The following is an 18,618-nucleotide window of genomic DNA, read 5'->3' as shown; positions in this document are numbered from 1 at the left end:
GCTGGTAAAATTAATTGGGCAGAGACAGGCAAATGCAGTTCATCATTGAGAGAGCAATAGGGGCAGCAGTGGGAGAAGCACGGGGCTATCGGGCTGTTTCAGAACAGTTGCCTGTGTCCAATCACAAACCCTCGTGAGAAAAGCTTCTGACAGTCTTACAATTTTTCTTCCTCCTCCAGAGAAACTACCCTTTCCTCTTCCCATTCAGACAATGGGCTGCCAAGTGGGTTGTTCAGCAGCCCAGGTTCCACTTTCATCCTGGATGAACGAGTACAGCTAACCGTTGGCCTGCAGACCCAGGAAAGACATTTGATCTTGTTCAGTGATGTGCTGGTCATCGCCAAGTCCAAGTAAGAGGAATTCACACTTGCTCCTTCTCCCCAGTATGTGCTGTTGAAGCTAGGTTCTGAGCTATCTGTGGAGCAGGCATCAAAACAACTCTTCTTTACGAATGTGGATCTAAAATGTGGCATCTCCCCTTTCCACCTCCAGAAATTCTTCTTGGTATTAATGTTTCACTCCATTTTCCTGAAGGAAAAGGTTGTCTAATTGGTTTTGCCCTTTCCCTTATGTGACTTCTTGAAGAAATAGCATGAGAGCTAGAGGCAGTAAGGACATAAAACTGACTGCTGGTCTGGCTACTTCTGCCACACATGAATTAAGAGCTTAGGTGACTTCAGTTATTAGCATAGACAGTAATTAGCGTAAATCACTACCTACCTGCATGTGGCTCTCATGAATGACGTTGCCCTGAGCTGCAGCTGTGCCACCACAGCCACCAACCCCAAAATCCACTTGCAAAACTTTCTTGTAGTGCCTCCTCATGCCCAGATGTTTAGTTCTGGGGGGCTTGTTGCTGTCATTGCCTCTGCGTGACTGGAAGGTGGCATGACCAAACTCTGGAGGTCTAGGTGTTAGGATCTGGCCTAAGAAATCCATAATTTGAATTGCAGATCCTCCTCCAGCCTGAAGCTGAAAAAGCAGGTGCATCTGAGTGAAGTGTGGACTGGCACCTGTCTCAGCGAAGTGACGGAGAAAAAGATGGGTCCTGAAAATTCGTTTGTCATTGGCTGGCCTACCACCAACTACGTTGTCACCTTCAGGTATCTCATCAAACACTAGACCTCTCTCTGCAGCCTGGCAGCCACCCAGGTCTCCCATGTGTCAAGTGAAACAATGACTGAGGCTATAGGGCCCTGAACTCTACTACAACCCTTCTCCCCATTGAGTAGAGGACTTCCACTCACATTAGGCAGTGTGGTAAAAGCTTAGATGTTGGGTGACAGTCATCTTTTTTGAAAGATATCTGGTCCCTGAGAGCCTTTTAGAGGGCCAGCCCTTGCAAGTGTTCTTATAGCAGGGACTAACGCTGCTGCAGAGCATCCTGGAACATCACAACCAAATCTGCCATAGCAAACCAGCCTATGCCATCATATAACCTACAAACATGTTGTTCCAGCACCTGCCAGCAGCCATTTCTGTAGGATATTAGCCCTAGTTTGAGAATTTTTCATTATGAAGGACAGGCTAGTTATGTCAACAAACAACGCCAGGCTTTGTGCCAGGATTAAATCCTTTATCCACTTCTAGTCTGGTATGGCCAGCTCCTGGGCAAACCTTCCTTCTGCAGTTGTCTGCCAGGGTGTCCCAAGCCCACAGCAACAGACTGTAAAAATTGAAAGGCTCTTCAAGATGGGTCTGCACTAGCTGCACAGTCTAGAGCTTGTTTAGCCCTTTCTAACCCCCAAAATAGAAATGCAGGGGAGCATGGAGCAGGGTAGAGAGTAGCCCATTCGTGTCCAAATGCCATCTCAAAGGCTGTCCCAATGTTGTGCCTGAGCTAACAAGGCTCACCACAAAGCAGGTGAACTTTTTATTACCTGGAGCTCTGCCTAACCTGGCTAGATTGTGTCTAGAGCTGGTATATCCACAGGGAGCTCAGGTCACTGCTGGCTCAGGCATCTCTGCTTCATACTCTGTTTTGCAAAGCAGAGAGATGAGAGTCATAGAATCACAGAATCATAGGTTGGAAAAGACCTCTAAGATCATCAAGTCCAGCCAGCACCCCAACACCACCATGCCTACTAAATCATATCCTGAAGTGCCACATCTACACATTTTTTGAACATCTCCAGGGATGGTGACTCAACCACTTCCCTGGGCAGCCTGTTCCAATGTCTGACCACTAGTCTTCAAGGGTCGCCCTGTCCTTAGGGGTTCTTCTGGCACAGCTAGGAAGGGCTGATCTGGCCTGATGCTTTTTCCTCTGTGGGGCAGCTGCCTTGGGGGAAAAAGAAATGGGAACCATACCATGGTTTGATACATGCTGTGCCGTCATTTCCAAGGGTCAGGATGGTCTCTCCCAGGTGATGCTTTCCTGATCAGGATTCGTGTTCTGATGTGCAAGCTGACATTTGTGTCTTAGTTCAAACTCAATAGCAGTTCCATTTCCTCCACGTCACTGGGACCTGGGTAACCCATTTTGGCAACAGAAGCTTCTAGGAACGGCAGACATTGGGAAGGAAATAATAGGAGAAAGAAAGTAGCAATTAAAGGTCACTGCAAAAATAATAAGGGCCCACAAGATGAGTTAACTCCAACATCACAGAAAGATATTTGTCTCCTGTCTGAACACTCACCAGCCTGGGCAGGAAATGTAGTCCAGTTTGTTGCTGGGATTTTTTTTGTTATTATTATTTTTATTATTTGTTAAAATAGGACAGAAGCAGGAAAGGACTGTGCTTTTGTTCCAGGGCTTTGCAGGAAAGAACTTTGACTTACAGCTATGTATAAATGAAACTGGGTAGAGTTTCCAAAGGCTCTTGCCCACTCAGCACTTATTTGATGATCTGCCTCCCTTTTTGTCTTCAGCTCAGCTGACGTGAAGGAACGATGGCTGTCAGCATTACTGTGGTAAGTGACCCTCCTTTCATCCTCCTACTGGGTGGTTCCTCTACAGTCCTCAGAGAAATTTGTAATGCTAGGTGTCAGATTGCCCTCTGATTTTCAGCACTGTAAGTGTCTAGCTACTGTTTGAGAAATCTGCCTTTGAAACCTGAATGTAGAAGCTCCTGGGTGAAAGCAAAATTGGTGTCAACAGTGCAGAAAAGATGAAATCCACTAGAAGATAACATTGTTTGAACACCTTTTTTCCTCTGAAGTTGGAGTTTGACTTTGCTAATCACTATGGAAATGTCACAAGTGTTACTGATTCTTCCAATGTTCTTTGATTTGAACTAGAGCTTGTATTTTGTGGCATCTAGAGGCTATGGTTGTTTCTTTTTCATGTTATGTTTTTATATGTTGTTTCCACTAACATCCAGGCAGAAGTGTTTATATAGGTACAGAGAGGGGAAGAAGTCTCTTGATTTGTGGAGAGCAGTAATGATCCTAAGGATGCTGGAAGGTGTTATGGTAGACACATCTGTCTGTGTTAAAGTACTGCCATGTGGGCTTTTGCTAGTCTCAGGCCTCAAGAAAGATAAAGAAGCCAGTAAGAGCATGTGACCACACTATGAACATTACATGTTATTGTTACTGTCATAATTAATCTGTATTTATTACAGTGCCAAGGAGCAGGTCCCTTGGACCTCTTGGATCCAAATCTCTGTGTCATTCTAAAGTTTGATTGAGAAATTATATTCGCTCCCCTTTTCTTTGACTTTCAGGCATATCAATGAGGTAAAACAGAATGAATATCTGAAGACTCTGACCCTTCAGATCTTTGTGCTGGATGCTGACAACTGTTCTTCTGTAAGTAAAGCTAAGAACCTGCTCATCAGACCAGTGCTACATGGAGGTCTGTGGAATGGGGTGGGAAGGCAGGGCTGTGGTTCTGCTGCTGCTATTCCTATTTAAAATTCAAGTGCCATGTGAAAAGGTTTTAGAGGGTGTGCATCTGGACAACTGCATCCTTCCCACAGGAAGCCCACTCAGAGTTTTGGTTTGGGAAATCAGAAGGTAGCCAGACCCTTACCAAGGAGCAGTTACTTTTCCTTCTGCTTTACTTCATAATTAGTGATGGTTTGTGGTTGAGTGCCCAGTCATTCCTGTTTCAGTACAATAAGTTGATGATATTGGTCGTGAAAGAGTCACTGGTGGTGTGTTCTCCTGATTTAATTTACTGGAATGTGTCCCAGTCTCTTCATGTTAATAGCATACGTTTCTAGGCTTCGTGCCAAGCTTGGTGGTTCATATTTACCTCCTGGGGACTCTTCACTCGGAGAGAAACCCCAGACTCATGGTTTATTGGTGTTGGGCCACATTCACCCTTTGGAGTGACAGTGGCACTAACAGTCAAATACTGATCTGATCAAATACAGCATCTGAACACCAGCCCCTTCCTGTGATTTCTACTGGATGAAATCTTTGGATGGTATAATAAAGCTGGGATGAAAGAAGCAGCGGAGAACGGTTTTCACAATGTATAGCCGCCACCCTTAACAATGATTCCCGTGTAGTTCAAATTAGTACAACTCTTCTAACCACGAACATTTAGTTAAGATGATAGACAGATGAGTGACATTTTCCCCGGATTTTCAAGCCACAAGAAAATGTAAGCAAACTTCATGCCTTCATTTTAGCTTCCTATATTTTCTCTGTTTTCCTTTCTAGACTACCACGGTCAGTGTGTCCAATGTGGAAACTACAGAGAGTGTGATGAAGAAGACCCTTCTACAGCTTGGGCTTCCTGTAAGTGGCAGTTACATAGTCTGCCAGATCTAAGGAAGCTGGCAACGTCTGGTTTACAGGACAGTGCAGATGGGGAGAAGTCTAGATTTGCTGTAGCTAACCAGTAAGGCATTCATACTCTCCGGACTACAAGATGAAGCAATCTCTTTGTGTGGGTGCCAAGTACTAGAAACACAGACTTGCTTACATGCCTAAATTAAATTCAAACCTTGTCTAATAAAGTCCTTTGGCTTTCAGAGGACTTCAATGCTTGCAATCCAGCATTAGGATTGAGCCAGGCTTGTCAAAGGATTATTGATATAGCCATGAAATACTGAGCAAATCAGTGATGAGTCTTGCCCATTGCTGTGGTCTAGCCTTTCCCATTACAGTGCTTAACAGGTAACTTCACAGTGTTCCAGTTGTTTAATACCAAGGAAGGTTATGGAACATGTTGCTAAAATAGGCTGGGAAACCATCATGTGGGTTTACATCCTGCTGGCTCTAGACTTTTCTTTTCTGAACCTTTGCCCTTCCACTCTGTATTGGACAGACTGATCCAGAGCACCATGCCTCACAGCTGTGCGGCTGTCCTGGAGATAGACGTGCATGCCTGGCTCTTTGGCCTGTTCAGCCGCTTGTTTCTGTCTGTTGCTTTCTGAGTGGAGTGCAACCTTGTGGACCCTCATCCTGGCCCCCTTCACCATGTATTTTTCTCTTCTCTGTTCCTCAACTCCCAGGGCAGGACAAGTGAACACCACCTCTGGGTGATCTCAGGAAAAGATGACCCTGCTTACCCTCTCATTGGTAAGAGCGCTCCCTTTTTCCTTAATCCTAGCACCACAGAAACAAGTGATAAATGATACTGATGTGTGTGGCAGAGAAACATCTCAAACATTGCACTCTTCACTTAAAAAAGCAATGGTACGGAGACTGTTGCTGATGTGACCTCAAGCTCATGTGAGATGTCACTTGGCTTTTATGGTCTCAGGATCCATGTTTAATCAACGCATGGTGACATCTTTGAAGATCTTCACACTTGCCTCCTTTTTCCAAGCAAATCTGTGCATTTCTGGATGGGAGCCCATGACACTTTTCAGCAGGTGCGCCTCCAAATAAACGGGAGATTTTTAGGCTGGCCTAAGAAGTTCTTTCAGTGCAGTAGATGTGATGTAAGGGTAGGATATGCCTCAAAGCTCAATCCCATCCCTGCAACTGCTGGTATAAGCTTGCAGGGCTACATGCTTGGAGGCTGGTCACCCTCTGCTGCTCAGCTTTGCAGGCTTCTTCTCACAGCAGTGCGTGTGGTCTGGGGCATCCTCAGCCCACCTTCCCTATCTGTGATAGAGACATCTTCTGATGTCCATCAGACAGAGCGTCTCCTGACACCTCCTGAGCACTCTGTCAGAAGCAAAACAAGTCATTGCAGTTAGATGGTTATTCAGTAAGAACATGCTAGGTCCAGGGGAAAGCACTTTGGCAGCTGAAGGAAGCAGGACTTCTTAGAGGCATTCACTGGTGACTTTTAAGCCTCTAGTTAGGAAGCCAACACATTTATCCTATTTTTTCGTTATTTATTTAGTTTTCATTGCATTTCAGTTCACAAATAAGGAAACTCTTTTCCACACAAGGTTTTGTGTCATATTAAAATCCCAATTTGTTGCATATGGCTCCTTAATGTCATCATCTGAATTGCCACCTTGATCCAATACCAGTCTGACCTCACAAGCACACATGGGCCACTTGAGACAATGCCCTTTGCAGGCTGTTTATTTGAAAACTTTCCTTTTTAACAATTTGTGATTAGGTTTTAGGAACTCCTGAGGCTTGAGGGAACATAGGGATGTATGTGGAGGGATTTGAGGACAGTCACAACAGAGGAGAGTGCTGGAGATCTGTAGGAGATGATCTCAGAAGTACAAGAAATACTTTAAAATAAACCACTGAATTTTGTCTGTTAAGTGCTAAGCATTCATCATGGAGATCACCAAAGCTGGAATTTTCCAATAATAATAATAACAACAACAACAACAATAATAATAATAGGGGCTTTTTGTGGATTGTTGGCAAAAAAAAGACAACAAAATATAAGATTAAATGTACAATCTGCCATAGAGGAAGTAAGGAAATATGCTGATTTACCCAGTATCTAAACCAAAGCTGTTAGATGTATTTAAACTGCTGCTTGCTTCTCTGACATATGTATCAATGGTGCAGCCATTGCTCAGACTGCTTTGCCATATACTACAAAGCATAATACTGCTTAGTTACGCTGAACAAGTAATCTCTGTGCTAACTCTGCATTGTGTTTTCAGTAATAACCCAATAAATACATCCCCAGGCTCTCCAAGGAAGTTTATACGTGTTGGTTTATTAAAGAGATCTTGCTCCAAAGACCATGTTGTCATAGTAAGACTATTATTCTGGGGCTCGTTAGACTGTGGCTGTTTATTGGTGTTTTCCAGGTCGTCATGGCACGTGCTTACTTTTTGTATTCGTCCAATACATACTGTATTACGTACATACAGTATGCTTACTGTCGTAGTAAGCGAACTCCTACGTAGAGCAGTGCTTACAGCATTTTATCAGTGTAGTGGGGCCCATAAGCCTGTCAATAAGGGCTTAAATCCAGTTAACAGTGCTTTGTTGCATCATGTTCTGGAGAGCTGTTAATGAAGAGTGGCTGGCCACGTTTGACTGGACGAACTTATTTGTAAAGCAGTGATCATATATATGTACAGATGTGCTGTGGCCTCTTTAGTCCACAGGTGGAGGTTTTGAGCAACATTGCTTTAAGGCTCAGCTGCAGTGGGAGCCATTGGTTGTGGCTGCTTCCTCCTGTCCAGGTTTGGAGCTGTTTTCACACAGCTTCACAAGCATCTTTGCTTGCTCTTTACACAACTCTTTACTCAACAGGGCATGAGTATCCATTCAGCATCGCATTGAACTGTCTCCGGGACTCTGCTGACCAGCAACAAGGAACCAACAATAACACCCTCCTGGCTGATGGGACAGAGGCTTCCTTCCTTGATCAGCTCCCAAAGGAAAAACAGTGTCAGTTTGTCCTGAAACCCAGGCTCCAAGCTCCCACACAGCTGAGGAGAGGTAGGGGCTGCAGGAATGCATTATAACCAGGCAGAGACTTTGCTGCTTTCCATGGCAGTGCCAAACTTTTCCTAGCATCGGACACGTACCCCAGAGTCACTTTCATATCTGAGTGTATGCAAAGACGAAGAGATGCAGCAAGGCTAAATTTGTCTGTGCAAATGTTCATAATTAGCTTTCAGTCCTTGATTAGTTTTCAATTGCAAGCCATTCTTACACTGCACAGGTGGCAAGGTTCCGTGAAGAACAGTAGTTGAATAAGAGTTTTGCTGATGGTTGAGAGATGAACAAGAGGTTTCTCTGCTGTGTATTATCCAGCCACCCCCATTAAGAGTGTAGTTACTAAACACGTTATGGTAGAACGTCCTGGCTTTGCTGGGAACTCTGCCTCCACCGCAGATCACTCACAGGCCAGTAGGAACGACAGACAGGTGTGTAACAAAGCTCTGTGTTTTCTTTCAGAGTCACTGCAGAAACATGCCAAGAGGAAGAAGTCCTTGATTGACTGGGCTCTGCGCCGCAGCACCAGCACCCCCACAGGTAGCCCTCCTTTGCAGTCACCTACCACCCCACGGAAGCTCTTTGGCCTGTCTCTCTCCTCTGTCTGTCCTGACGGGATCCTTCCCAAGCCAATCATGGTAAGGAGCAGCCTGGACTGTTTGTCCTGACATAAAATTCATGTGTTTAGCCCAGAGTTTAAAGCCAGTTGTGGTATTTATGAGGATTGGAGGGGGAAGACCATCATTTGCTTGTGATTCAGATCTAGCTCTGTAACAAGGGTGAAAGCATCCCTCTCCTGTGTAATCTGTATTACTTCATGCTCAGATGTCCATCCTGTTTCAATGAGTGTCGCTAAATGGGTCGTCACAAGCTGACAAGGGGCAATGTCAGTGGACTATGCCATGCTACATAGCCTAGACCTCATTCATTGCAAGAGTCCACTGGGCTCACACTTGCCACAGAATAAGCGTACCCATATTAACTGTACCTGCAACTTAGCTGACAGGCTCTTGTCCCTGGTTAAATCGTGATAAATCTCTTGTATGTCTGTCCTTTTCCTGGTGCTGACTAGGTCTTACGCTGATTATCTTATACTATGTGAGGTATAATACACACAAACAACAGGGTAAAGTGTTAGGTTCTTAAGTACAACTGGGCTTTCTCTTAGGATATGCTGCTCCTGCTCTACCATGAAGGTCCCTCTACCAGGGGCATTTTCAGACGTTCTGCCAATGCCAAGACTTGCAAGGAGTTGAAAGAGAAGCTGAACTCTGGAGATGATGTCCAGGTGGATGGAGAGTCAGTCTTTGTTGCTGCAGCTGTCATCACGGTATGTTTGGCCAAGTAACTCAGCTGTCTGGACTAATGGTTCCTTTCTTCTTTAAGGAAGCAACGTGAGTCAGTATGGATAGGGAAGATTTGGGGGGGGGGGGGGGGGGGGGGGGGAGGGTGGTTGGGGGGGGGGGGGAGTGAACAGAAAGCATTTTCCAGCAAGGCACATTCACTCCTGATGGCTTGGTCCGTCTATGTGCACAAAGGTATCTGCCTGAGCCAGTGGTGCTTGTTTTCACATGCAGGTATGTGCTTTGGCCCTCAGGCCAGTGTTTCATTTTGCACCTCCCTGTACAAAACAGCCTCCAGCAGGTGATATAGTAATGTCTACTTCCAAGATAACTATGGTATCTATACAGTGACAAATAATACGCCAGAGTCTGGACTCAGCAGTTCAGATGCTGCACTGACATAGGCATGAAGCTCTTTGGTGGCGGCAGCATGGATGGTCTTTGTCCTTTCTGGACAGACAGAAGAGGCTGCAGGGAAATATGGGAGGACTCGTGCCATTTAAGTGTAACTGCTCTGCATCTCCCTCCTGAACAGAGAGGCCATGCTCAAAGGAACTGGCCTATACTATTGACACCCTAAGCCTTCACCCTCTAATCAGCCAGCAGGCAAGAGGGAAAACAGCTGCCAAATCCAAGCAGCAGGATTGTGGTGGGTGTGGGATGAAGCTTGAGACAAGACCCAAGTTTTAGTAAGAACATCCTATCTTTTGCACTGGCATTTAAATTTAGTCACAACAATTCAGGTATCTAACATATCAAAAAACAGCCCCGTCTCTTGCTCTTGTTGGCCTAATACAAAAAGCTGATGACTGGGAGGATATTCAGGCACTTTTCAATGCAAGACATATATTAAGCTGTCACGTAGTCCCCTGAGAAAAAGACGGCAATCCTCGTAGCTCAGAAATGTTTCAAACAGAACTATGCGCAGCCTTAGGGTGAGTCCTTTGCCTGCTGCAGCTGAGATCAGTCCTGTTGTGGAGAAGGGGCAGGGCACGAGGGCTGGCTGTTCACCCTCTGCTGCCAGCAGCTGCAGCACAGTTCTGCAGTGCTGCAACAGAAGAGCCCTGAGGAGGACAGCTTGGTGGAAGTGGGGAGGGGAGGAGAAATGTATTTGTGTCATGTCTTGTTTTATCTTGTGCTTAACATGAATAAACAATTACTATATGCATTGTGAAACCAAAACAAGGAATTTAAAACTGACCAGACTGCTCTGCATATATATATTTAATTCAGGATTTTCTCCGAAATATACCTGACAGTGTTCTATCCTCAGACATGCACGGACTGTGGATGGAAGCTGTAGACACGGAAAATCGGGCACATAAGATTGAAGCTATCAAAAGGTTCGTAAAAGCCTTTGTAAAAGCTTCTTTTGGTGTGAGAAGGGGGAGCATACGGCCCTAAGCAGAGACTTCACCTTCTGGGAGACTCCTGGCAATGCTCCAGTGGACAGTGGAGCTATTGCTGATTGCCAGTGTCACTGGTCAGAGGATGTTCCTTTCAATGGTCTTTTACGAACATTGTTAACATTTCTGACCCCAAAAAATGTCATTAGAAAATTCTTTTCTCATGCCCAGTTCACATTACCAGAACCAGCAAACTGAAAAAGCACAATAATTCAGCCACCAGGAGTTCATCAAATGTTGGTGAAAGTAGATCCTTAACAATAGTCACTTTTTTCTTATGTGCACAAAATGAAGCTGATCATCATATTGGCAGGTAGAAGAAATAGCCCTGCCAAGATGGTGAATGGGACCTTGAAAACAGCTTTACTGCCTTTAAGCTGCTGCCCTGAGCGAGAATAGTCTGTCATTCTGTGGGATATGCAGTATATCAAACCTCACCAATGGGTCAGCTCAGTTTTTGAACTTTACCATTTGGCCTGGCCCTCCGTCCTCCATTGTCTCTATAGCATGAGACACAGGCAATGGCATTGTCTCATGTGTGGCTGGCCTGGAGCTGTATGCATCTCCTCTGGGCAACCTTTGTTTTGTTAAGGCATTATGGACTTCTGCCCATGCGTTGTGGACTTAAGTCCCTTGGTCCCTCCAGCTCTGTGACCAGAGCAGGTAGGCAATATGGATGTAAAGTTGTGGATTTCATGTAAGTTGATGAAGTGGAGTGATGCAGTCTTACTTTATTGTCGAGTGTGAATGTCTCAAACTCGTTGCAAAAGGACAGAAGGGGGCAAAAGCTTTAGGAAGCACATTCTGATATTTGAGGAGCAGATTTTTGTGAACAGCACTGTTTTCCTTTGTTCCTGCTCCCTGAATAGTCTAGTCAACCAGCTTCCAGAGGCCAACTTCATCTTACTCAGACACCTCTTTGGAGTCCTACATCATATTGAGCAGAATTCCGGTGTGAATCAGATGAATGCCTTTAACCTGGCTCTTTGCATAGCACCCAATATGCTGTGGCTACCAAGGCCCACAGGACCTGAAGAGGAGAGCAGGTCTACAAAGAAGGTACTCTTTCCTGGGTTTGGCCTCATGCTTCTCTTCCCCTTTTATAGGCACTGTATTTTGTAGACTAAAGGAAGGCATAGGATCAGTGACAGTGCTGGCTGAGTGGCGCCTGAGCTTTGTCCTTTCCTCTGTGCAGCTGTGCCCATGCTGGTAGGGGAATTTAGACACTCAGTTTATCCAGGGTGGAAAGGGAAGCTATGGTTGCATTACCAGAGGAACTTCCTATATGGTCAAGCAAGCACAAGAAAGATGGAGCAGCTGAAGTTAGACACTGCCACTTCAGCTGGTTCTAAAGCCATCTTGCAGAGACAAAGTAAGCAATGAACGTAGTGCATCAGAGGGGACGAATGCTTGCTTGTAGCCTATGAGGTGGTATCAATAGTAAGGAAAATTGTAGAACATGCTGTACCTGGCTCACTGTACCTACCCATGTAGCTCATATTCTTGTCCCAGGTGTAGTTCATACAGATGCATTACCATGTTCTTAACAGCTTCTTGAGCAAAAGATTCTGTAGATAACTACGTCTTTGTTAAAGGGAAAGGAACATTCTGGGACTAATCTGACTTGCTTTGTACAGCTAGCTATATTTTCATGAAACTGACTCTGTAAATTCATGTCTTTGCCAGGTGGCCTTGTTAGTGCAGTTCCTGATTGAAAACTCAGGAGAGATTTTTGGAGGTGACATTGCTTCCTTGTTTCAAAGACCAGACAAAAAGAAGTCTGAAAACTCAGAGGAATCTCTGGGTAAGTTGGTGGTACTGTATCCTCCAGAAATGCATAAAATCTTTTAATAGGTAAACTCCTCATGCAAAAGAGTTTGCTTTCCCTTCGTGTCTCTTCTGGGGGAAAGCACTGAAAACCAGTTCATTTTGGAAGGAAGCAGAGGGTTGAGGTGCATAACTTCAAATGTGTCCCCGAGGATGGTTGTCTTTGTGGCTGCTGTTTAACCTGTTCCAGCCATCACAAGATTTTAGTGTAGCCTTAGCAATACCAATGTCCCAGCAGTCTTTTCTGGGTTAGCTCTGTAGAGCTAAATCAAATGTTGAATGGAAAGAGATCAAGTTGTCTCTGTTAACTATCCTGTGAATACAGGCCAGTGGTGAAGGCTCAGGTCATCAAGCCAGAATTTTTGCTATTGTTCCCAGTCCTGCTCTGGTCGTTGTGAAAATAATGGATCATGTTTGCTTTTCCATGGACTTGATAATACTTCCCTGCTTTGGTTGTAAGGTACTATATGGGGTTAGGAGACATAGGCAACAAATTAATTTGTGTTCTCTATCCCAGGCGTAGGCTTGGCCCAGCATGATGATTCCTCTGATGAACTGGAATTCTCTGCTTGTGACCCAGAAGAACCAAAGCACCACCTGGTACCTGAAACAGATGCCATTTTTCAACCGTCCAGCAGCTTGTTACTTGATGAGGATCAGGAAGACTGGGACTTGTTCAGTGAGATCACAGCATGCTACCAAAGCAAAGCCCAAAAGAACACCAGTGCAGACAGCTACGACCTCCTGGAAGAGGAGGGCTCCTTCTGCTCCATTGGCTCAATACGCTCACTCAGCCCAGCCAGGGACCGGTGCTCATCAGAGCCCAGTGTCTGCCTCAGCTCCCAGCTTCCTGCTCCGAGCCATGAGCCAGTGGCCCGCCAATCCAGCTGTGATGCCACCATCATGCACAGCCATGCAGACTACATCCACAGGCTCAAGCAGCTGCAGGCAGAGAGCCAGAAGTTGATCGATGAAGGACTAAGCCCTGGGGTTAATAAGGCCAGGCAGAACTTGTTGCAGTCACCTCAGACCACCTCCAGGGTGATGAAGCTCAGCCTTCAGAAATCCAGCCTGTCCAACAGGTCCAGCTTCTCTAGCCTGTCCTCTACCACCACCTCACCGTCTGCCTCCTCACTCAGCTCCTTGGACAGTGCTTTCTCCTACTGCTCAGAGTCATCAGCCATTAGTCCCACAGATGTCTCATCCCTGCCATTCATGTTCGGCACATCTGCCAGGCTTTATGCTGTGTCCCCTAAGATTGCCAAGAGGTCCCTGAAAGAGTGGCACAAGTCCTTCATGTCTCCTGTGCCTCTACATCAGTGTGACCTGGACAGTTTCCATGAGTATGAACTCAAGGCTGTAGAGAGCAGTCATTGCTTTGGAGAGAGGAAAAGTTTTCCAGCTGTCAGCAGAGCTGCCTTGGGAAGCCCACGAACTGACATTGACTGCGAAGAAGAGGAGAGACAGCTGAGCTGTGCAGGGGGCCCTGGCCCAGGGCTCAGGAGCCGGGATTATACCAAAGAGTTTGAACAAAACCCCGAGCTCCCAGCTGCCAGCCCAGCCACTGAAAAACCCCCACAGATCAGCTGCCAGCAGCACAGGGAGAAGGCAGTGAAGAACATAGAAATCAAAAGCATTAATGCCTGCCCTCCAAGCCAGGAAAGCCTGAAGCGCACCAAGATAACTTTTTACGTGGCCCCAAATAAAGAAGACTCTTGGGGGTCTCCAGTGGAAGAGGAGAGCCCCACGGCAAACACCAGCAGCAGTGACTCACCCAGCAGCGGTGAGCAAAGCCTGTCCAAGAGCTTGCAGACTGTAAAAGTCCATATCCCCCAGACAGTTTTCTATGGGCAGAATACCCCCCTTGTCCTGCAGTCCATATCCAGGCGCTACCACCATGAACCAACGATCCCATCCCTGCAGGCAGAGCACAAAGAGAGCCCCCAAAGTGCCTCCACTCCCCAGGAGCTGGAGAGCAAGCCAGTGGAAACGGCGCAGGCACCAACCCAGAGCAAGGGCTTCAACACATTCAGCCACACCATCCATATCATCCTCCCTGCCTCCATTCGAAATACCGTCAGGGAATATTTCAAGCACAATGAAACCAAGCCTTGTCCCACAGCTGAGGCAGAAGTGGTGGAGAATGAACTTCTTCGGAGCAGTGTGGAGTGGCTTAGGAGCCAGCCGCTGGCAGAGGTGGCCACAGAGGAGTGTGATACAGTGGCATTTGCAGAAGAGACATTTGTTTAGGGAGATCGATGTGGAAGAACTGAATATTTTTTTGCGTATGTGTAGCAGAAAATATTCTGTAAGGTATGATCAGGGTGTGAAGAATCTAGCAGGCTGCATGGGGCAGTAAGTGTAAAGTGACACTAATGTGTAAGTAACGTTGGGGTTTAACATTAATTTTGGCTGGGGCGGGGGGGGAGGGCAGGGGCTTGTTCTTTTTTATTCTTTATACCCTTATTCTATGGAAGAGACTTCACTGGCTGGGTGTCTAGTGGGCTCAATGCCACCAGACTCTCCCTGTCTGTGAATTAGTTGACCTGTACAAGGTCTGACTCTGTTTCTTTTTAAAGGGGGAAAGGAGAAAGTCTGCTTTCTTTTCTCCAGTTAGCTGCTGATGTGTGTGGATGACCGGAGAACTGGGACAACTAACTCTCCCTCAGAATTAGTTAAAAATCTTTATGCTTGCACAAAAATCCTCCACTATTCATGTTCATCACCACCATTCATTCAGAGGAAGACCCTTCACCTCCATCCCAGAAATCACTGCCGCGTCTCTCTGCTCATTGTTTGTACCTGGTGGTCTAGCTCACAGTCTGCGTTCACTACTGTTTGAGGCTGAGTTCCAGAAAAACCAAATGCATCGCCCAGCTTTCACTGACAGGTGGCATATGTAACATTTTAACCCCAAGATTGCTTCCCCCCCCAGTTAATTTTGCATTGATTCTCTCTTCTCCTACCCCCTCTCCCCCCACGCTAGCATTAGACAGAGGCACAGCTACTATAAGGGATTTTGTCATCTTCAGTGTCCTCTGGGAGTAGCTGGTCCTTTTAGTCCAAGTAAAAGATGACATTATAGTGCTGTAAACGATGGTGACATTTCAGAAGGCCCTTCCCAGCGGCAGTGTGGATGGGACAACTAATGGAATACCTAGTCACACTGAGAGGGAGTTAAGCATGATTTAGCTTTAGCATGAGGTCAAGGAGTTGTGGAAGTTGTCAGGAACGTTGTCAAGTGGATGCTGAAGCGAAGTCCCATCTGGCCAGAAAGTTGTCAGACAGTCCATGTGCTGAGACTGTCCAGGCTTCACAGCACTGATGCTGTCTCAGAGATGCAGTGAGCTCCCACTCAGTGTAGTACACAGCCCAGTGTGCTCTAGCAGAATGAAGTTTGGAGAAGTGCCAGGCAGGCTGCTTATGTTGCACCACTGAAGAAATGCAGCCACTGGACTCTTCGAGCAACCCTGTGATTCGACTCAAGGCAGTGCTCAGAAGCACCATAGACCTAACGGGACTTGCTTAGATGGTTGTGATGCTGCCAGCTAAAAACAAGCTGAGAGCACCACATTAGTTTGACAGGCAGTAAGAAAACGATGGGAAAAGTCTGAAAGGTTAAAAGGCTCAGGATGTTTGATTTGAAAGTTATGTGAGAGTTTTCTAAGGTGTTTTCTCTCAGAGACACTTCTTTCACTCAAGTAAGAGTGAATGGATGAATGACAAGAGAAATCAATGAATCCTAATGATTAAAAGGCAGTCCTTGCAGAGTAAGTGCCCCCTGCAAATAGCCATAGCTGAAGGTGCTTGGCACCTGCCATGGTTCAGTCCTTGCGTAGTGGGGGAAGCCACATCTGTAAAATTATCTAGTAGGTATCAGATGCCTCCACTCATCTGCCAGATTGCCCGAGACAGTCAGTTACTGGAAGCTGGCCCAGCACGCCAAATTCACACCATCGAATACCAGGGCAGGGGAAGGCGGGGGGGGAAGTCCAGAGCCCACTTTCCAAGTTGTATAGAGTTTGATTTGTTAAATGCAGGGTGTTTAATGCTCAGATATGGCACTCTGTGTCCCAGATCACCTTGGTGGCCCTTGTATGATGAAAGGTGTATATAATTGTAATATAAACCCACCACCACCATCATTTCCCTCACATGTGAACACTGATGAGGCATTCACGGTATTTTTCCTAGAGCTACGGTTGTAACTACTTCAATAAAAGACACACAGGTTGGTTTGTCATTGTGGTGCGGCGATCACCTTTTGCTCCCTTGCTCTTACTTCCCTGTCTTCTGTGCTTGGGTGGTGGCGCTTGCCAACCACCGAACCACGTTGTGAAACACACGTGCTTCCCACCCCAGATCTGTGAGGCTGGCCACGCTGACAAGGAGCCCTCTTCCAGCAGATTGGCTCAGGCAATACTCTTATTTGTGTCTTTTCAGGAAGGTGAAACAGCACTAAATATTATGACAAAATGCTGTCTGTACTTGGAAGAGAGATTATTCTGTATTCTAAACATGCTAATAGACTGTAAACTGGCTCAGTGGCTGGGCTGGTTTCAGTTCAAACAAGCGGGACCTGGACCAAATGCAGAGTAATGCAAATGCTCACAATTTGCGTCACCTAAAAGAATTATGAGCAAGTTAGAAAGCAAGGTAGAACATTGGGAGAGGCAGGGCAAACCACACATTTTCCTCTTCTCATCTTAGGCTGCCTAATATGGGCGCGTTTGCCTGGATAGTTGCTCTAACCTAGCTCTCTATTAATAATTTTTCTTCATTTAAAGCAAAAGCCTCCAAAATTTATCAGAAAAGATAGCACAAACCACTGCTCCCTGTGGGATCATGTGGCTGCACAGCAGAGGCAGGGTGCTCCACAAAACAGAAGGAGACTCGGCCGCCCTGTGGGCACAAAGACCCTGCTTACCTGCTGCCTCTAGGCCTGGGCGTGGAGATCTGCAGCACTCCTTTTTCGTGAGCCCTGGCAGTAATGCAAGTCCGAGAGTCCAGCTTGCTGGAGACCAAGATGCTCCCCTTATTCTGGCACCCAATCCTACATCCACTAAGCTAGCAGAAGTGTTCCACTTTCTTCAAGGCCATCAAAATACACGTAGCAAATTAGTCAGATTTCCTAGGGATAGAAGATCAGGAAACCTATGAGTTGTGCCAACATCCAGTATGCTCCAAGTGTAGTTGAGGAACAGGGAAGTGCCTTAATGCAATGCCCCACCTGTAAACCTCCCAAAGCCTGGCCGAGGTCTCCATGGGACTGTGCCACAAAGAAAAAAAAAAGGTCCTGGAGCTCCTGGCTTCTGCTAGACAATAATGCCAAACTGCTGCTTTTAAACCCAGGGAATTCAAGACCACAAGTATAAATTAGCCAAAATACAAATTCTGACTTAATTCTTGCAAGAGAACCCTGCTTTCCGGTCAGTCCCTGGCAGGAGACACCCAGCAGTGGGTCACCATGCCACCTGGGGCTGTGATTCACCCCACACCCCCCCAGCAGCTTGCAGACATGGTGCAGGTGTCATAGGGGAAAGCTTACACAGCAGCTGGAAAGTCAAGGATTAAGAATAATGCTCTTTGCTTTTCTGCAAAGAAGGAAGGTGCAACGCTTTTAGCTTTGTCTTCTTTGTAAATGCATGTTTTGTTCATCTTCTCTCACATGGTGGAGTCTCTGGACCAGCACTCGTGTGAAGTCCAAGGAAGACAATTACAAACTTTCAACTAAGGGCCCCTTTTCTCAATAGGAGGATACTCCATTCTCACAGTCATTGCCTCTGACACCAGTTTACACCTGCTGAGAATGTGGTCAGTGATGCCTTAGGGTGCTGCTTGATGTCATTTGCCTGTCACATATTATATCCAACTGCTACCAGAATTCCTGTCTCAAAACTCCCGAGGGGGATGTGCTGCTCCCAGGGACACAGAGATGTATTTGGAAGTCACTAAGCAGTCTTGAAAAAGTTCCACAGCACCTAGCTTACTCATAACAAGAAATACCAAATACACAGCTGGCTTTCTGCCCAAGAAAGGCCACACCTTCCCTTAACGTACAGCCCTCAGACACAAATAGGTTTCCCTTCTCTCTCTGCCCTTTTTCAGATCAAAGGGAGAGATTTCATCCAAGTAAGTCCTTCCCAGCATCCCGCTTAACACAGTCACTCAGGAAGATGTGTCCTGTGGCTGCCATCCAGGAAGCAAGGAGTCTTCATGACCTGCTCCCAGTATAGATCAAGGCCAGACCAGTCCAGCTCATTTGC

The 18,618-nt window shown here is 46.2% G+C and overlaps 1 protein-coding gene across 4 annotated transcripts in view; it reads left to right on the top strand.

Annotated features, from left to right (window-relative positions):
- The window catches only part of LOC104336287 (rho GTPase-activating protein 20), a 43,542-nt gene that overhangs the window by 23,246 nt on the left and 1,678 nt on the right, over positions 1-18,618 (top strand). For 2 of the 4 annotated variants that reach the window (XM_075435199.1, XM_075435200.1), the window contains 13 exons: positions 180-350; positions 954-1,103; positions 2,872-2,913; positions 3,669-3,753; positions 4,615-4,692; positions 5,412-5,478; positions 7,588-7,776; positions 8,239-8,414; positions 8,945-9,106; positions 10,353-10,462; positions 11,395-11,584; positions 12,212-12,329; positions 12,870-16,595. In XM_075435199.1, coding sequence (XP_075291314.1) covers positions 180-350; positions 954-1,103; positions 2,872-2,913; positions 3,669-3,753; positions 4,615-4,692; positions 5,412-5,478; positions 7,588-7,776; positions 8,239-8,414; positions 8,945-9,106; positions 10,353-10,462; positions 11,395-11,584; positions 12,212-12,329; positions 12,870-14,602 — 3,271 coding nt within the window. In that variant the 3' untranslated portion in view covers positions 14,603-16,595. Of the gene's footprint in view, positions 1-179; positions 351-953; positions 1,104-2,871; positions 2,914-3,668; positions 3,754-4,614; positions 4,693-5,411; positions 5,479-7,587; positions 7,777-8,238; positions 8,415-8,944; positions 9,107-10,352; positions 10,463-11,394; positions 11,585-12,211; positions 12,330-12,869; positions 16,596-18,618 lie in introns of those variants that run through there. The other 2 variants (XR_012765471.1, XM_075435201.1) reach the window with 2 other exon arrangements.

Source organism: Opisthocomus hoazin, chromosome 14 (assembly GCF_030867145.1).
Source record: "Opisthocomus hoazin isolate bOpiHoa1 chromosome 14, bOpiHoa1.hap1, whole genome shotgun sequence".
Classification (NCBI taxonomy): domain Eukaryota; kingdom Metazoa; phylum Chordata; class Aves; order Opisthocomiformes; family Opisthocomidae; genus Opisthocomus; species Opisthocomus hoazin.
The sequence above is the reverse complement of the archived record's forward strand: the minus strand, read 5'-3'. Positions and strand labels throughout refer to the sequence as shown.